Source organism: Pyrgilauda ruficollis, unplaced genomic scaffold (genome assembly GCF_017590135.1).
Source record: "Pyrgilauda ruficollis isolate IOZ18807 unplaced genomic scaffold, ASM1759013v1 scaffold49, whole genome shotgun sequence".
NCBI lineage: Eukaryota > Metazoa > Chordata > Aves > Passeriformes > Passeridae > Pyrgilauda > Pyrgilauda ruficollis.
Genome location: NW_024526488.1, coordinates 3471207 through 3488750, shown reverse-complemented (window position 1 = coordinate 3488750; position 17544 = coordinate 3471207). Strand labels below are relative to the sequence as shown.

Genomic DNA, 17544 nt, shown 5'->3' with positions numbered 1-17544 from the left:
CTTGAGTGTCTGAGCTTGACTGTGTCTGGCTCCTGAAGACCTCATGTAACTCAAGCTGCAATCCAAAATTAACCTGAGTAAGCCTGAAATTCAGGTTTTGATTGTTGAAAGCTCTATATCTGTTTGGGATAGCTAAATCCCATGGATGTCATGTGCAATAATAACTACTAATGGAAAGGTGAGGTGTAGAGATCAGTTTGTTGTGAAGGTTTTCCTGTTGGTTCAGCACTACTGAACTAAAGATCTACAAGCAGCTTTTTTCAAGATTGCTGGGAATTTTTGTCCATGGTGTCGTGTCCTGGCCTTTTGTGGAGGTTGGAGAGAGGATGAGTAGCTTCAGTACAACTGGTAGAGATTGACTCAACTCTCCTACCATCTCCTTCAGATGGTCAAAAGCTGTTTGTTTTCTGAATGCTCAAACCCAAATTATAAATCCCTTCTTCATCTTAGTGTCTTGCACCTAAAAGTGATCTAATGACTGTAGTGTGACTCTTCCCTACTCACTCCTGCAATTAAACAGATGCCTTGCAGTGACCTTTGGATTGATGTCCTAGTCATTCTACTGTATTTTTTACTTGTTTTTTTTTCTCAGTTTCTCAAGCAAGACCACCTCCAAACCAGAAAAAAGGTGAGTAAATTTTAGTTATATGATCCTTTTCATTTCTGTGTAAATTGTGCCCACTTTTCATTTTTTTTTCTTGACACTGCAAGCAACAGTATAAGCAAGCAGTGGAATATATAGCATGTATTCTGTATAGCATAATAGCATTCTATTGTACTAAATATGGGTCCCACACATGTTGAGAGACTCGTGATACAGGGATCTGCTTTTTTGGTGAATGAAAACCTTGATTTTAGAAAAGCTTTACTACTATTTTCCTTTACTATTTTTTCATGACTGGGACCTTGTAAGCAAGAGTTTTGTTATGTACAGTTCTTTTTATGAAAAAAGGGAGGAGAGGAGGAAACAACAACCAGAACACAACAAAAAAGCCTCTCCAGGAAAAGTCTAACTTTATTATCTCTACAGGATCTCGAACTCCCATAATCATTATTCCAGCAGCCACGACCTCTTTAATAACAATGCTTAATGCAAAGGACCTTCTGCAAGATCTGAAGTAAGTAGCTGATTAGAACATACTGTATAACAATTTGTTTTCAGATACAAAGTTATACTAGCACCTAATTAGTGATTAAGCAAGAGGGTTCATTTACTCTCTTGTGACAAGCTAGTTTTACAGGCCAGAGTATGAAAGAAATTAATTCCTCTTGACTAGTAGGAAAAAAAGCAAAAACGTAGTTCAGACTTTTGGCTCAGTTGTGACCTGTGGGCAGATTTAGGAAACTTTTGCAGCTGGAATGTGTGCAGTCCTTTTCTTTGATGTAACATCTGTGTAGCCACGTGCAAGTGAACCCTTTCCATGGAAGAAGGCTGAGAGAAGCTGACCAAGGGAGCTCCTGGAGCTCAGAAAAGATTCTGGGAAAGGACCTCAGTTATTGTAAAGGAGAAGGTGACCAGATGGGCTGTATTGGGCTGTATCAGCCAAGCATCCCAGCTGCTTGTGCAAACAAAAAATTTTTTTCTGAAGGTCACATGTTGTCATTAAGTATTGATGCAAATGCATCCAGGGAAATTTCAGTGAGTTACTAAAACTTGTTTATCACATCACACATCTGGTTCTAAGATTTAATTCATTATAGGTGAATGAATATTTCTGCTTGTCCAACAGATGATGGTTTTTAGACTTGCCTATCAGTAAATATCATGTAATTTTTTGGAAACAGTCATTTTGACAGAGAAATGCACTGTTGTAGGCTGTCTGCAAAAATGTAGGTCGTCAAAAAAATGGAGGGATCATCTTTCTGACTGCTCCAGCACTCATCTTTCACGATAATGTTACACTGCTTTTCATCCAAATCAGGCTGTGGTGGTGGTACACCTTCTGCTGGAGTTGCCCTAGAACTGTTTAAAACTGTGCTCTGGGATACCAGGTGCCTTCTGATCCACAGGTAGTTCCAGTTCTCTTGGTGCCACAGGCCATCAAAGGCCCAGTGAGTGTACTGGGCTCTCCATGTCTCTTCTGAAATACTTTGAGGGAAGGCTGGCTTTTAACATTACAGTTCAGTGTGCAAGCCGTCACAGCACTGACAAAGGGTGTTTGTTTATGTGGGTTTTTAATATTTAGGAAAATAAAAATAGCCCTGGCTTTTTTTTTTAAAAAGCCCTGGCTTTTACAGGTGACTTCCTGGCACAGGTGTACCCAGAAAGGGATGAAGCACCTGTGTAGTGGGTGGACTGCTGGCCAAACGCCAGTGCACTCACGAAACTCATCTACTCATCTTCCTCTGCTGTAATTGGAGCAGAGGAGGGGAAAATAACCAGGTAAACTAAAGCTCATGAGGTTGAGATAAGGATTAGGAGAAAATGCTTTAGGGGCAAAACAGGCTGAAAACTTCAAAGGGTGTAAAGAAAACTTTATTAACAGAATTAAAAGGAGAATGATAAGAACTAAAATAAAGCTTTAGAACACCTCTCCTCCGCCCAGCCTCTTTCTATTTCCCATCTACAAGGTAAAGAGACAAAACATGGGATTTTGAGTCAGTTTACCACTTCTAAAAATAAATATTTCTTCAGTTCACTTAGGGAGAGGAGTCTCTCCTGCCATGCCACAGGAAATAGTTTCTCATGGTTTTAATTTTCATGAGCAGCAGCCCGCCCAGAAATCTGCAATCCTGAACTCCCTCCCACATTTTGTCAGTCTTCTCATAACTGCCTCCGTGGGTCACTGGCTTACGGGGTGCAGTTTTTTAAGGATGAGCTGTTCTAGTATAGAAGTAAAGGTTCTCTTCTTCTGTCTCTGGAAGCAAAGGTTCTCTTCTTCTATCTCTGGAAGCAAAGGTTTTCTTCTTCTATTTCTTAAAGCAAAGGTTCTCTCTGTTCAAGTCGGATCACAGCTTCTTTCAACATCTGTATTCTCCAGTTCTCTTCTGAGCTGCGGATGAACGCTGCATCTCCACATACGCTTTGACTTACAGGGAAATGGTCTGCTGTATTATATTCTCACCTTGGCTTGCAAAAGGTTTGCAGCTGCTAAACAGGAGCATTTCCTGTCCTTCTTTCCTCTGGGCTTCGGCCTCTCCTTCTTCACTGACCTTGGTGTTGCCCTCTTGTTTTCTTCACCTTTCATTCTCTCTGACTCGGGAGAAGATTGGCATCCACGGATTTATTTGTTCTCAGATGGAATTTTTCAGCGCTGAGAAGGTTAATGTGGCCCGGGCCGTACCTGGGGACACGGCTGGCTGTGCTTCTGCTGCGGCTGCTGCGGGCCCGCTCCCCGGCCCGGGCTCCGCGGGCATTTCCCGGCTGCAGGAATCAGCGCAGCCGCGCCGGGGCCGGGGAAGGGGAGGGGGGACACGACGACTTCTCTCTTCTCTAGAAAGCAGGAAGTAAGAAAGAGCTTTCTGTGGTTTTTTTTTGTTCTTAAATATGATTTATAGAGGCGTGTCCGGCTTCTCTAATTGGCTTAGTAGCGTATTAGTTTTCAGAGCCAACTCGCTATTGTTTCTGTCAGCTGTGAAGGAAGCTGTGATGTTTGTCGTGGGGAAAGTCACTTCTGTGGCTGACCCTTTTTCCTCCTCGCCAAGAATTCAATTAAGGCAAACCCAGGACAATCGGCCTGTCATGTCTAAGTGATCTGTGCCAGGAGTCAGAGTTTTCAGCAGTCAGCTTGCCAAGGCCTGTCCCAAGAGGATGCTCGTATTTAGAGTGCAAGGAACATGATCCAGAACAAGCTGAAAGGAAGTTAAGGGTTCAAGGGATGACACTGAATACTTAGCCTATGTGAAAGGGAAAGGGGAGAAGCAAGGTGTGTTAATGAATCAGAAGTGCAATAGCAGAATTCAGAAGAGTAAAATATTAATTTGTCCATGACAGGTCTAGCACTCTTCTGGAAAATATGCCACCTGGCCTGTATGTGTTTGCATTCAGATTTATGGAAGTACTTTGTTCAGGAATGGCTTCAGGGATTGTTTTTACTGTTAAGGTATGCAGAATGTAGAGCTAGCCTTGATGTAGAGTGTGATTGATAGATATGTGATGGTTTTCCAAGGGAAGAAGACTTAGCTAATTTCTGCCTCCAAGTCAGCACCTTCTTTAGCTCATTCCCCACTTGCAGCTAAATTTGACAGAAGTGCAGAGATTTGAGAGACTCCTTTCATTGCCACAAGTTGTGGGATAAAGAATTATTAGAAAAGGTCTTTTCCAGGTAGAAAAGACACACTTAAATCAATCTTCCTTCCCGTACCCTTACTGAGGAAGATGCAGGTAGATTTGCATTTCTTGTGTTTCTAGAGCTAGTCAGCCTGCTTGTATTTGCCGTCAGAGGGGATTGGTGATACAGCAGAAGGAGGAGAGATTTTTGGAGCTGGAAGGGTAAAAGCCATTGTAGGGGAGACTGAAGAAATGTAGCAGAAGCCTGGGAGGATGATGCCCCATGGTGCCTGGGATATGGATGTCCCTGAGGCAACACAGTCTGTGAAGTGTGTGATCATGAAGAATGAGAATTTGGGTTTCATAAATCAACTTCTGTGATTCTGTCCATTTAAATGTTTCTTAAAACAAAATAAGGAAAAAAATCAGCTGAAACTAAAGATCAAGAGAGATCAAAACTTAAAATCATAGGTGTGAATCGGTGTTTTAGGGTGCTTTTTGTCTACAATCCTGGATATTAAAATTTTTTTTTTGAGGAACTGGGCTGCAATGCATTGTCACTTTCGATATAAGAAAAAATATTTGTGGTATAATTGCCTGATATTTTAGGTAGTCGTTATAAAATAAATAGGAGATTGTTCATCCAGTTCTGTGGTAGGACTTAGATTGAATTGCCAAGAACTGAGAGAAACTTATTAATTATAGCAAGTTTTTTACTATGCCTTTTTATAGCTCTGTAGTATATTAGCTTTTCATGCCAAGTTTGGCTGACATTTGTACGATGCTTAGCATCTTACTTTATCACTTATATTAGGCTCTCTTTTAAGGCAGAGAATATGGAAAGCAGGAAAACTATTACATGTAGAAGGAAATACATATGACAAAGCCAAAGCATGGCACTAGTTTAAGATTTTATTTTTAAGATACCTGATTTCTCTATTCAATATATTTGTTGAAACTTGGATTTTCAAGGGAGATATTTCTGTGTGTGATTGTAATATATACAATTCACCTAAATAATATGCAAATATTCTTGCTAATTTTTTTTTGAAAGGTTACTTTTCTAAGGAGCCAAGTACAACATAAAGTGAAGAGCTTCTAAAATAGTAAAAAGATAAAATTCAATTTAAAATCAGAACTGCAATACATTCTGGTATGTTGTGATGCTTCTTTAAAATATTTTATATAATACATTTTATTCTTACTCACTATCTGAGTGCAACACTGGATATCGCAATTACTATGCAAAATTGTGGCTCAGTGTTTGAGAATACCTGAAGTGAGGCTTTTTGGAGACAAGGATTCTGCTTTACATGGAGCCAAAATGAAGCAGGAATTCCATCAGGCAGATGAGAATGATTAAATGGTGATGATGTATTTTTATTATGATGGTGCTCTTGCTTGTGATACATTTAACCATATGTGGCCAGGCAAGTCGCTGGAGATTTATCCAGCTTTGATACCGAGTGAAGTATCTGGGACAGATTCAGGCATGATGTGGTGTAAAAAAGCTTTGTTCTCATGCAACAATAGGTGTCTAAAGCTTTGGATACTGTAATTTACCAGAAATACTGAGAGGGTGGTAGAATTAAGTCTCCAGTTCTGAACACAATCCAATGTGTATTGCCATGATCTCAGTTGCTGGTAAGTTGCCTTATTCTCCCTTCATGCATTTTTCAGTGTGCCCGAGCTGGGGGTCAGAAAGTGCTGATCTGACCTCAGGGAAGGTGTTTTAAAGGCACTGGTGCAGGTGGATGTGGATGCCAGTTCAGTGGGTGGTGTCCTACCAGTTACCTCCCACAATCCCATGGTGTTCACTTGCTTGCCTGTTACCTTAGAGAAGGGACCTGCTGCCTTAACAAAGTGAGAGTGCACCATTTTTCATGTGGATAATGATTCTGGCAATTAACAGCAAGGGCTGATAAGTTCATATCCCTACTAGGGGCACAAAAGTGCATTCTAATAAGATATGGATTTTTTTTTTTTTAATAGGGAATAGTAATCTGGAGAAGCAGCAAGAAACTGTAAGCTCCTGCACACTCAGGTTTCAGAATGCATTTCTGATGTTTAAAAAGCTGTCAAGTACAAATGTGTAGTTAAGCCACTGGCTATAGTATTTTATAGTAATATTATAAATAATCTCCAAGAGAAGAGGGGATTTTTGGTGTTTAATACTCAGGTTTTTTACACTTGTGTTTTATGTCTGGGTAGTGATGACATAGGCCATAAATATATTTATAATCATACAGTAATTTCTATTGATTCTCAGTTCTTGAGCACGTGACTTTTACTGTGCTTACTGAGTCGATGATTCCCGGAAATGCAGGCATAGATTCCATAAACTTTCTGTAAGCTGTCCTTTATTCCTGTACTCTGTGTTTTTATCTGGACATAAGTGCTTGCTTCAATGCTTGCTTTGTGACAGTTGTCTTCTCTGCTGTGCCATTTGAATCTGCTCATTGATAGTTTGTCCTTAACAAGGTATCTTTGTGTTGTGTCCTAGAGAATTGCACTCAAAAATTCAGATTTTTTTCCAGGAAATAAAACTGAAGCCATTGTCTACAAGGGACATAACTGAGGCACAAGTGAATGGTGCCTCAATGGCTGTGACACAGTTTCTAGCTGAAATGGGCAGAAACTGCCAAAAAACTGGTGTTGAAATGAATTCTTAAACACAGAAACATTTAAAGCGGAGAATGTGAGAAGACTCAAGAGTGGTGAGGTTGTTACTCTGTAGCACAGCAATATTGCCTCTACTCTCATGTGGCAGGGCTGCTTTGCTTTCCTGTTTCCATTTAAAATGTGTTTGCTTCTTCACATTTACAAATTAAATTTAAAATGTGACCTTTTAGATCCCTGTTCAGATGAATACTTGATTATCACTGTAATGTGGGTAGGGCTGTTTGGTTTTTATTTACATATTCCAAGAGTTTCTTCTTGTTTAATGTAGGGGATGGAGAATAACAAAATTCTCCTCAAGCTGCCCAGCATTTCAAGTGACCCTGGCTTTTCCTATAAACATTGCCAGTTGGATAAAGGTGTTTAAGGGCTTGTTTCTCTAATTTATTTTTTTAATTTATCTTCATTCTTTTCAGCCCAGATTCCTTTGGCTCTAATGGGTGATGAGAAGAAGAAACTCGTTAGTAGTTTTCTTAAAAGCTGAAGGACCACCAAGCAAATCCTGATTTTAGGTTACAGAGTTTCCTATCAGTTACTGTTGGTAAAGCAAAGCCTGTGACACACTGGCAGGAAAGGCCATTAGGAGTGCTCATGATAAAGGCACCTCACTTTGGAGTTTTTAAATTAGCAAATTGATGAGAAATACTTAAATTCTGGTGCCACACTGGGAGGCTTTTTCCAGTGCAGAGCTCAGTTGAATGCCTCTGTGTAGTGTGCAATTGTATGTGTCAGTCTGTTGTGATGGATAAAATGTATGTAAATGTTAACTGTTTGCTAATTACTTCAGTTATTAGAGAAATTATTATTTGAGTTCCTAAAAAATATATTCTAGGTGGCCAGTATGTACTTTTCTCCCAGTGTCCTGTACAGCTTTTTTGTCTATTTCCTTTAGAATGATGGTGTTTCACCTGTACTAGACAGACAAACATAATTTAATTTATAGCTGCTCATTTAACACCTGTGATGCCTTTTCTGTTTGCAGTATGTGCAGCTCTAGTCAGCTTTAATGCACCATTCATAGTTATTAGCAGGTGTTGGGCTTTTTTAATTTCCTAGTGCAGTTGTATCAATTGAATGCATTTGGACACGCATTTCAGAAATTGCTTGTGACTGTTTCTGAAACGCTGTTAAATCATGAGAAGTAAGAGGGGATATCATCTGTTAATTTACATTGGGAAAGTAAAACAGTTCTGCTTGGAGGTTTCCTGACAATTTTCACCTGCTGGCTTAAAACATGTTTGTTTCCCTCCCCCTCAATGCCATTTTCTTACTGAACAGGTAGTGAAAACTAGTGTTTTAAAGTTGACTGAATAATGAACTTTTCTTCATATTCAATCTTGCATTCTTTTTTCCTGTTTATCCAACAATAGGAAGTGCAGTCTGCCTGTTAAAGCACATTCAAATTTAGTTTTTAGTATTCAAATAAAAATAAATTGAAGAGAACAAATAGAAATGCTGCAAACAACTTAAGCAAAAAATGTAGTAAACTGCTCAAAAGCACCATGTGCACTGTAATGAAGAGAAATGTTACCAGCTATGTACTGTGCTTTTAAAATGTACCACAAATCCTCCTGCTAACTACTGCAGTTAAGGGAAACAGAGTTTTATTTTCATCAGAAGCTTTGGCAATGAAATGTCAGCAGCAGACAGGGTTGAAGTGCAGCTGGGTGGTTCTGAATAGAATATTAGAACACAGGCCTGAACTCTGTTCCTGTGCTGGCCTGGAAGGTGCTGCTGGTCACATCAGCTTCCCTTTCCATGACACACTTCCAGTTCTGTGAAAGGCATGACTCTGGTAACTTTCTTTTCTCTATCTCAAAATCCACTGAGGTTTATCAATAAAAAGGCCCACACTGCTCTGTCATTTATGATGCCAGTTTTGAGACCTGTTCTGGCTATTTTATTATTCCCATAAAGAGGAGGACCTTGGAATGCGATTGCAGTTGTTTTTTAAGGTGAGAGGGTTGAAAGATTAAGGATCTGTAATTATTTGGAGGAAGGAAAGCTGTGTCACATCTTAGCATTTATTTTTGTCATATGGAGGTAATATATGACATGAGGGCCACATTATCTGGATTTTACAAGCACTTATTCCATCACAGAATCTATTAAGAAAGAAACCCCAAAAAACTGTAGTGTCATGCATCATAGTAACCAGATGCATAATTATAATGTAAAATCACCATCCTCTAAAAAAATAAAACCTCACTCAAACCACTTTTGACCAAAAAAATCTCAGTTTTCTTGAGAAAATTCTAATTGGCAATAATTCTGATGGCTCCAAGAGCTCTTAGAATTTGCTCCTGGAAGCAATTGGTTTAATGCCCAGGTTACCCTTGGTCACTAAAAAGAAGAGTTGTGGTCAGTTTGCAGGTTGTGGTCTGGCTCCTCATCTGCAAATGTCTTGTGTAAGGCCCCAAATGTCTAAGAATGGGTCAAGCTGTATTTTTGAGGCACAGAGGACCTTTTAGTGTGACTTTTTATCATGAGGCCTTCTGAAATAATATCCCTACATTTTTTGATGTTCTGAATGAGTGATGGTGGAGACTAGGGATCGTGAGAACGAGGTGGCTTCAGTGGCTGCTATCACTAATGCCAAGCTCAGATAAAGCTGTTACTTTTCCTGCTGATTCCATCAAGTAAATTGCCCTTGTCTACTGAGGGGTTTGTTATTCCCTAAGGTTTGTACCATCAGATGAGAAGAAGAAGCAGGGCTGTCAACGAGAGAATGAGACTCTAATACAGAGGAGGAAGGACCAGATGCAGCCGGGGGGAACCACAGTCAGCGTCACTGTCCCTTACCGGGTCGTAGACCAACCTCTGAAACTCATGCCACAGGACTGGTAAGAACATTTCTCCTTTAACACATTTCTTACCCCAGACAATGCAGAATTTGGAAGCAATAAAATGCTCTGAAATCTACTGAAAAGTGAAGGTACAGACATAATAGTCTTCATTTTATTAACTGTAAAAGAGTCTTAAGCTGAAAATAATATGAAACTAAATTAATCTAAAAGATCTTTAAAACTTGCAACACTTCATATTTTAATAGTGTGAGCAGCACATTTAATATTATTTGGTTTGCCAGAAATGTTCCAGAAATTCCAATAGAAATGTTCATATTATTGTTCTGGTTTGTGGTGGTGTAACGTGCAAGTCACTGAACCATGATATGCAAGAAAACTCCTCCTCTCCTGTCTGCTTTCTGAGGGAGAGTCTGTTGGGAAGATGCTTTTGCAGGCCATCAGCATCTGAAATGCCATCTTTTTTAATAGTTGTAGAAAGACAATACATCAGACAGTAAAGACTGAACTGTGATTCCAGTATTGGAACTATTGGAATTTTACTTCTGAAGGAAGAGCCCTAGTTACAGAAAGGGAATCGTAGATAGTTTTTACTTTTATGAAAAAGCTGGAAATGGATTATTTGCTCTGTAGTCCACTTTACAAGGCTATAAAAAATAGCTCTCTTTGAATGGAAAAACTCTGGAGAAGTTTTTATTGTTGTTTGACATCTTTTTGTTATTTGATGACATGCATTATGCAGCATTTTTATTTCTTCCTGACAAGTGAGAAGATGTGGGACATGGACAATGACATATTTGGTGGTTTTGTCATTTCCAAATTTGATTTTAATGGAGAGGAATACTTTTAAAAGATTCTGTTCCTAAATCAATTATTCCCTGTATTTAGGACTCGAATTAATCAGAAATCAGTGGATTTAAAGTTCTGAATATTAAATAGCACTTAAAATGTTTAATGATCAAATCTTTAGGGACCATCTAAACTACTTTGTAAAGTACTTCTGACCAAAGACGTGAAGTGGTGTATGGTTTATTAATCTTGGTTTTGCCCAAGGAAGCCATTCTAAAACCTGCAAAAAAAAAAAAAACCCAAAAAAAAAAAAAACAAAAAAAAACCAAAAAAAAAAAAAAAAAAAAAAAACAAAAAAAAAACCAAAACCCAGACCACAAAGCTTCACCTTGATTATTCTTTTTCATTTGGGATTTAGTGGATTTAAGGATAGATTAAATTTGGGGATTAGATTAAAGAGGTAATTACTTGTTGTGGTAGGTAAGAACTGTCGTTGGATGATGTAAATGTTCAAGAGAAAGATAGACCATTTGTGGGGAGGTCATTTATTCTCAAAGGTGGGGGTTTTAAAATTTTACTAATACAAAAGCTTAATCACAAATTTATTTTCTTAGACCACAGGTAATGGTTGTGTACTCTTAAAATAGCTGAAATTTCACTTTGCAGAAATTTAGCATCTGTTGGTTCTCACTAATTTTCAGCCTGGAAGTCAGCAGTGTTGAGAATAAAGGCTTTTAAATCTGCGCATCTCAGTTTCAAGTGCCGTTTGCAGGAGATTATCTCTGAAAATGTTGGAGCATTTTTCAAAAGCAAGTTAATGATGACCACAAATAAACACTGCCTTCTAAAAATTGTAACCTGAGAAACTGAGCTACCTTCTGCAAAGGGGCAGGGCTGAAAGCCCTGAGGAATCACAGCAAGGATTTTTTTTTTTTTCTTTACAAGAGGAAAAACAATTGTGCTGGAGGTGTGGTTGTTAAATGTACTCTCCTGCTCTATAAAAGGAGCAGCTGTGCTAAGGCACACGGCCTGTTTAGGACAGCAGGTGACTGGCATGTCCCAGGCCATGCCCATGTCCATGCCCATCCCTCTGTGTGTTCCAGGGACCGCGTGGTGGCCGTGTTTGTCCAGGGACCTGCCTGGCAGTTCAAGGGCTGGCCTTGGCTCCTGCCGGATGGATCTCCTGTTGATATCTTTGCAAAAAGTAAGGGATTTATTTTGTTCGGTTTGGGGTTTGTTGTTGTGTTTGGGGTTTCCTGTAGGGTGTTTATGCTCATGACAGAGTGCTGCCAAAGTGCTGTTGGGTGGAGGTGGCTGAGCAGGTTTTGGGCTTTGGGCTCCTCACGATGGCAAATATTCCCATGCCCTTTGTGATTGTTCTGCTCTAATCTGTGCAAGCTCATGGAAATCTTCTCAGAGCTGTCAGCTGCAAGAGTCACAAATAGCTGGTGTACAAATCTGCTTTCCAATCTTCTAAAAAAAAGGGTGAACAGACAATGTGTATTCCTACAATTCATAGCTAACAGGTTTACAGGCTGGCTACACATTCTAGTGCTATTTTGAAGAGAGCATTAATCACCTAGTGCACCACTAAGAAAGCGTTGAAAATATGATCTGGTGTCTGACAAAAACCTCAGAGTTTTAAAAAGTTGAAGTTTCCAGTGAGTTAGGTGTTAGCGGTGTATAGATCTGAACAGGTTTTTTGAGTCCCCACAATTGTGATGCTTTGAGGCACTGCTCTGGCACAGTTCACCCATCTGACAGAGAGGTGGGCCATAGTATCTAAGGAGTCTGTCAGCTTCTCTTCTCTGTTGCTTCAGTTTGGAGTTGCTTTAGAAAACAGACCTTCTGGTGGTGTCCTGTGGCTTCAGATATAGACATAACCAACACATACACACACACATCCTCACACACAAACCCCAAAAACCAGGCAACAGACCCAAACCCACCTTAGTTCAGTTCTGGCATCTTGCAGTCAATGTGATGAGGAAAGAGGTTTGATCAGGTTTTGTGTGTACCCCTCTTTTCCAGATGTAGAATTTGGAAAGAAAATGCTACTTTGGTGACCAGCAAGGATAAAACTCAAGGATGGGACAGAAAGCTAAGGATGGGCCTGTGAACAAGAGACTAGAATGAGTCAGTTAAAGGGGGATTGTGAATGAGCAGGGAAAGAGAGAAAGAGCCTGAAAGTAATTGTGAAAGTAAAACTGTGCCACAGGAGAGATTTTAACAAAAGAGACTAATGGAAGAAGGTAATAGCACTTCAACATAAAGATACTGAGAAAATGCAAAAAGCAAAGCCAAGAAAAATGCAGTGAAATACTGAAGGTCTAGCTAGCAGTTACATGCTGCTTCCTGTTAATTTTATCATTTTTATATACGTATGTATGGAGGGCTGTAGGAATTGTTCTGACTTGCTTTGACATTCCTAGTCTCACCATGCCAAAAGATCACAATCACAGCCTGCACAGTTCAGGCTGAAGGTGTACAAATTCTTACATTTTTCAAGTGAAAGAGGGATATCTGGTCTTAATTCATACATTGAAATGGATCTTCAATTTAGAAGTGCATTCCATTCCCTCAAAGCATGGTATTTTTAAAACATTTTCCTGATAAAGTGTATTTCCAGAGCTTTCCCTAATGACTTTACTCATCCCTAAAATGAAAACAGGTAAATGAAGGGAGCATAGACAGTGTTAGTCCAGTTTTATGTATCTATTTTTATCTGAAGCTATTGTTTTGCCATGTTTACAGTGTTCAGTAGTCTTCACAAATGTGGTTTCTGGGATTTGCAGCTGTCCATTGTTTCATCTGCAGTTTGCATTTCTCCTCTGTCTCTGGGTCTGTTGTGGTTACCAAGTATTGAAGGCTGTCACTTGGAAAACAAGCAGGTAGCTTACCAGAAAGAACTCCTCAATAAAAGGTGTACTGGGCCAGAGCCTGCCAAACTGATTTTATTGGAGCAATTGCTTTGTCCCAGAACATTTCATTAGCTGAGTCTCTAAAACTGTGCTCCTTTGCTTTCCTTGTGCATGGTGTCCTGTTTCATGTTCATGCACCAAACCAGCCTAATTTCACATTTATAAGTGAATTTTTGTGATGAAGTTTTGAATGCTGTCAGTTTCATGAACAAATATTTCATTTTGACTACCATTTTAAAGGTGTTCCTCCCAGAGCACATCAGGGAGCTTTAATAGTGATTTGTTTCAGGTTCAGAAGTGGATCCTCTTGTGCTTAATAACATTAAATTTGAATGCAGAGGCTCTGTTAGGTGTTGATGGAGTTTTCTGTAAATGCATGGCCCTGGTATATCTTCATTTGTTTTTTCTGAAGTTATATGAAAACGTGCAACAATGTATAGTGGAGATAATGTATATGTATTCTTAATCACAAGGCCTGGAAATGTATCTCTCAGAGATACAAGTCGGATGATAATTTTTTTACTTTAGTTTGTCAACAAAAAAAAAATGCTAATTTCACATACCAGCCTTCTAGGAAGTTCCCAAATGGATCTGGAAAAGAGAACCGATTTTGTGGAAGGCAAAATTAAGAGTCTGGTATCCGAAGAAGATACAAGCACGACATTAGAAATAACTAGTTTCCACAAGACTGATGTCTTGTTTTACTGTTCCAATACCACTAAAATAATCAGATTGAGTTATCAGATAGGAATTGTGCAAGGCTTAAGTGTGTTGGTTTTAATGCTCACTGTGTAAATGCTTAGCCTTTACCTAATTCAGATGTGGCAATACTTCCCAAGAGAAAAATAACAGTTAATATTTTACCATTTTTAACTGAGTACTAGATCAGGGGAAATTGGCAGTTACTAAATTTCTCAGAATGCTTTATGCAGCATTTGGGGGTTACACTGGCATTCTACTATCAATCTTCTACAGATTATTTTAGGAGACCTACTCATAGGTCTCAGAAATACCTTTTTGATTATTATTTTTAATTCTTTGACAGCTCAGAGATTTTTCAGAAAGAATTCTTTGTTTCTCAAAGAGAATGTACTTGAATTGGCAGTGTGTTTCTGCTGTTCCCTTGGAATCTGTGCATCTAAAAGCAGGGGCTGCCCTTTCCCTTCACCCTGGAATAGCCTGGGAGCCATTGACCTCTATATTTAACTGTGCCCTTTAGTGAGTAGTTGACTTCTTTGGATTATGGGTTTGTTAATTTTACTCTCAGGCTTCATTCTGAAAAAGGAAGAGTGGGGTGGGAATTTGACCAATAAAGAAACACTGAAGTCTTCACGTTTGTACCAAATGCTCTCCTGTTTGCTGCAGTTAAAGCTTTTCATCTCAAATACGATGAAGTGCGCCTGGATCCCAACGTACAGAAATGGGATGTAACAGTGTTAGAGCTCAGCTACCACAAAAGACACTTGGACAGGCCAGTATTCCTACGCTTCTGGGAAACTTTGGACAGGTATGGCTCCTGCTGCAAGTCCTTATGTTCGTGCTTGTGTGGTTTTGGTGGGAATTAAAAGTTCGGGCAACCAGGGAATTGTTTACAACTTGGCTATCTGAACAATGATTTAGCTTGGAAATAATGCTTGTTTTGATTTTCCCTGATGATACAGTTAATAAAATGTAGTGGTATATATGTTTACAGACTGTAAGTAATAATCTCCAAAGTGTGGATTTAAAGGAGGGGTAGTTACCATTAATCATTGATTAGTCCCAAGATTCCCCAATTTCTGACTCTGATTCTCTGGGTCAGAACCCTCCTGAAGGGGAGGTTCACTGCAATACCTTGTTCATGTTGTAGAGAAGAAACTTTTTTATCATGAAGCAGTTGAAGAAATATTGAGGGAGGGGAGAAGCCCATGCGTTTCATGAATGTTTAATTTTTCATGTTGATTCACAGTGAAATGCTTGAATGATTGAGTGAAAAAGAAAAATCCTATGGGAATTGTCAAAATAATTCCAATCATCAAACTTTCCATGGCTTTCTATTTAAAAGTCTCAGGTGAACAATATATCTGGACTCCCAGATGAACTAGTTGTCTTTACAACAGTCTTTCAATGTTAGAGGTCATGCAATGCCTTGGAAAGCTGAGTTTTCTTTGAGGCAAGGCTGTAGCCAGCTGTTATTTACTGGGACAAATCCTGCACACAACACATTGCATCTCTCTGGCAACTTTCTAATTCCCTAAGAATTCTCTTTTAACAATGCCTTTATTCCTGCAAGTTTTATTCCTGCAAGTAACATTCCTATGAATGCCACAAGGGTAGTAATGCTGTCTTCTGTTAATTTTTTTTCAGGTATATGGTAAAGCACAAATCTCACTTGAGATTCTAAATCCTTCAGCTGCCATTTATTTCCTGAAGTATGGATTGAAAAAAATGGAAGGGGCTCCAGTTTGGAGACCAGAGCTTGCACTATATATGTCAAGAACTTTACAAAAGAGGAAGGGTCACAGTTTAAACTTTTTATAAAATCTTATTTGGATGATTCATGCTATGGCAGGTTGATACCTGTTATTCAGAAGCAAAGGAGTTTTGCTTAAAACTATTTTTTTAATGTTGTTAGCCTTCTAGTCTGCAATCCAAATTGTATATTTTGATAGCAGCAGTTTCTTCTCTGTTTTGTTAAATTAGCCACATTTTTAAAGAATGTGTTTTGTTCCCGAGTAGGTGATAGCTGGATCTCCACGGCGGGTTCCCCACGTGTGTGTGCGTGTGTGCGTGTGCGCACGGGCGTGTGTAAATAAATGTGTGCGTGTGTCTGCAGATATAGTGTACAAAAAAGTTACAGACACACTGAGGCACACGTAGGTGTTCCCAGGCTTTCTAAACCACTTAGCTTCTGAGCTTAGTTTGGGGTTTCTTTGCTTACTGTTTCACTTACTGAAAATATTTTGTTGTGAATGATATTACATTTTAGTCAATAGGACTTGCAAACTGAGCAAAGTGAAAGTTGTTTTCGATAAATCAAAATGTCAACCTGTATATGTATATTCTGTCAGTCTTTGTTGAAAAAGGGAAGATCAAAAATCTATTAACTCTTTTTTTGGATTTGTAATGTCCCAGTTTACTAAATCTTGAAAATTTATTATAGGCATACCTTCAAGTCATGGTAACTCTAAATTGCCATTCTCCACGCGCGTCTCTTTCTTTAAACTGAAAGTATGCATGTGTACATTCCCATCTAGCAAATACCTTTGCATATGAGTCTAAATGTTACCTAGATTAAATGATGAATAGAGGAGGAGAGAGTTGGATTCTTTTTTTTCCTGGAACAGCCACCACAAGGAATGAATAATTTTAACTTCTTTGCATTTATACCTCTAATACTATTTTCTTGTGACAAAAGTAGCCCAGACTCTTAACAGGAGTTGTAATTTTCTGAGCTGAGTGGCTAATATGGCCTCCCAAGAGTCCTGCATTGGAATGGAAAATCAGCCTTCTCAAATTACCAAAGAACAGATTTGCTTCATCTACAGTGTGAGGCCAGAGGAGCCTGGTATTTGTACCAATTTACAGCATCTCTGAATCTATGGAATAACGTTAAGTTGATGTTGCATACCAGTGAATGTAGAGAATGATCAAATACTGTAACACCTGCATGATTTTTTTCTGGGATAGAAAATACATGTTTATATTCCTGTTCTTGAAATTCCAAACCATGTTTTTTTAATATACTTTACATTTAAGGTTTGACAAAATAAAATGTTCTACCTATTCTGTTTTGGTTTTTATTTGATGTTAACTTCATTTTTAATAGAACCCCAAGTCACATATCCATAAGAGGTTTTTAAAACTATGTCTTAATTTTATGAGGACTGTGAGGTCTGACTTTTAATTGTATATTTCCATCCCTGCTATATTGAGACTGTATTTTCAAATGGTCTTAATGGAACTGTAAAATCTCAAACCACCAAAGCAACCCTCCGTGAATCCCAAGATGAGAAGCAGCTGACCCTGGATTTTGGAATGGATTCAGTGTGGTGACTGGGAAGACTGGGCATTGCAGAACCTCTGGGAAGTCTCCTGTTTGTGTGGGCAGTTGGGCAGTACCCTGTTACCATGTTTTCCCTGTACTTAAGCTTATTAGAAA

The 17544-nt window shown here is 38.9% G+C and overlaps 1 protein-coding gene across 1 annotated transcript in view; it reads left to right on the top strand.

Moving 5' to 3' along the window:
- CDC73 (cell division cycle 73) overlaps positions 1-17169 on the top strand; it is a 101017-nt gene extending 83848 nt beyond the window's left edge. The window contains exons 12-17 of the mRNA XM_041479532.1: positions 593-628; positions 1031-1118; positions 9571-9732; positions 11586-11686; positions 14769-14910; positions 15750-17169. Coding sequence (XP_041335466.1) covers positions 593-628; positions 1031-1118; positions 9571-9732; positions 11586-11686; positions 14769-14910; positions 15750-15786 — 566 coding nt within the window. The 3' untranslated portion in view covers positions 15787-17169. The remainder of the gene's footprint in view (positions 1-592; positions 629-1030; positions 1119-9570; positions 9733-11585; positions 11687-14768; positions 14911-15749) is intronic.
- The last annotated feature ends 375 nt before the right edge of the window (positions 17170-17544 follow it).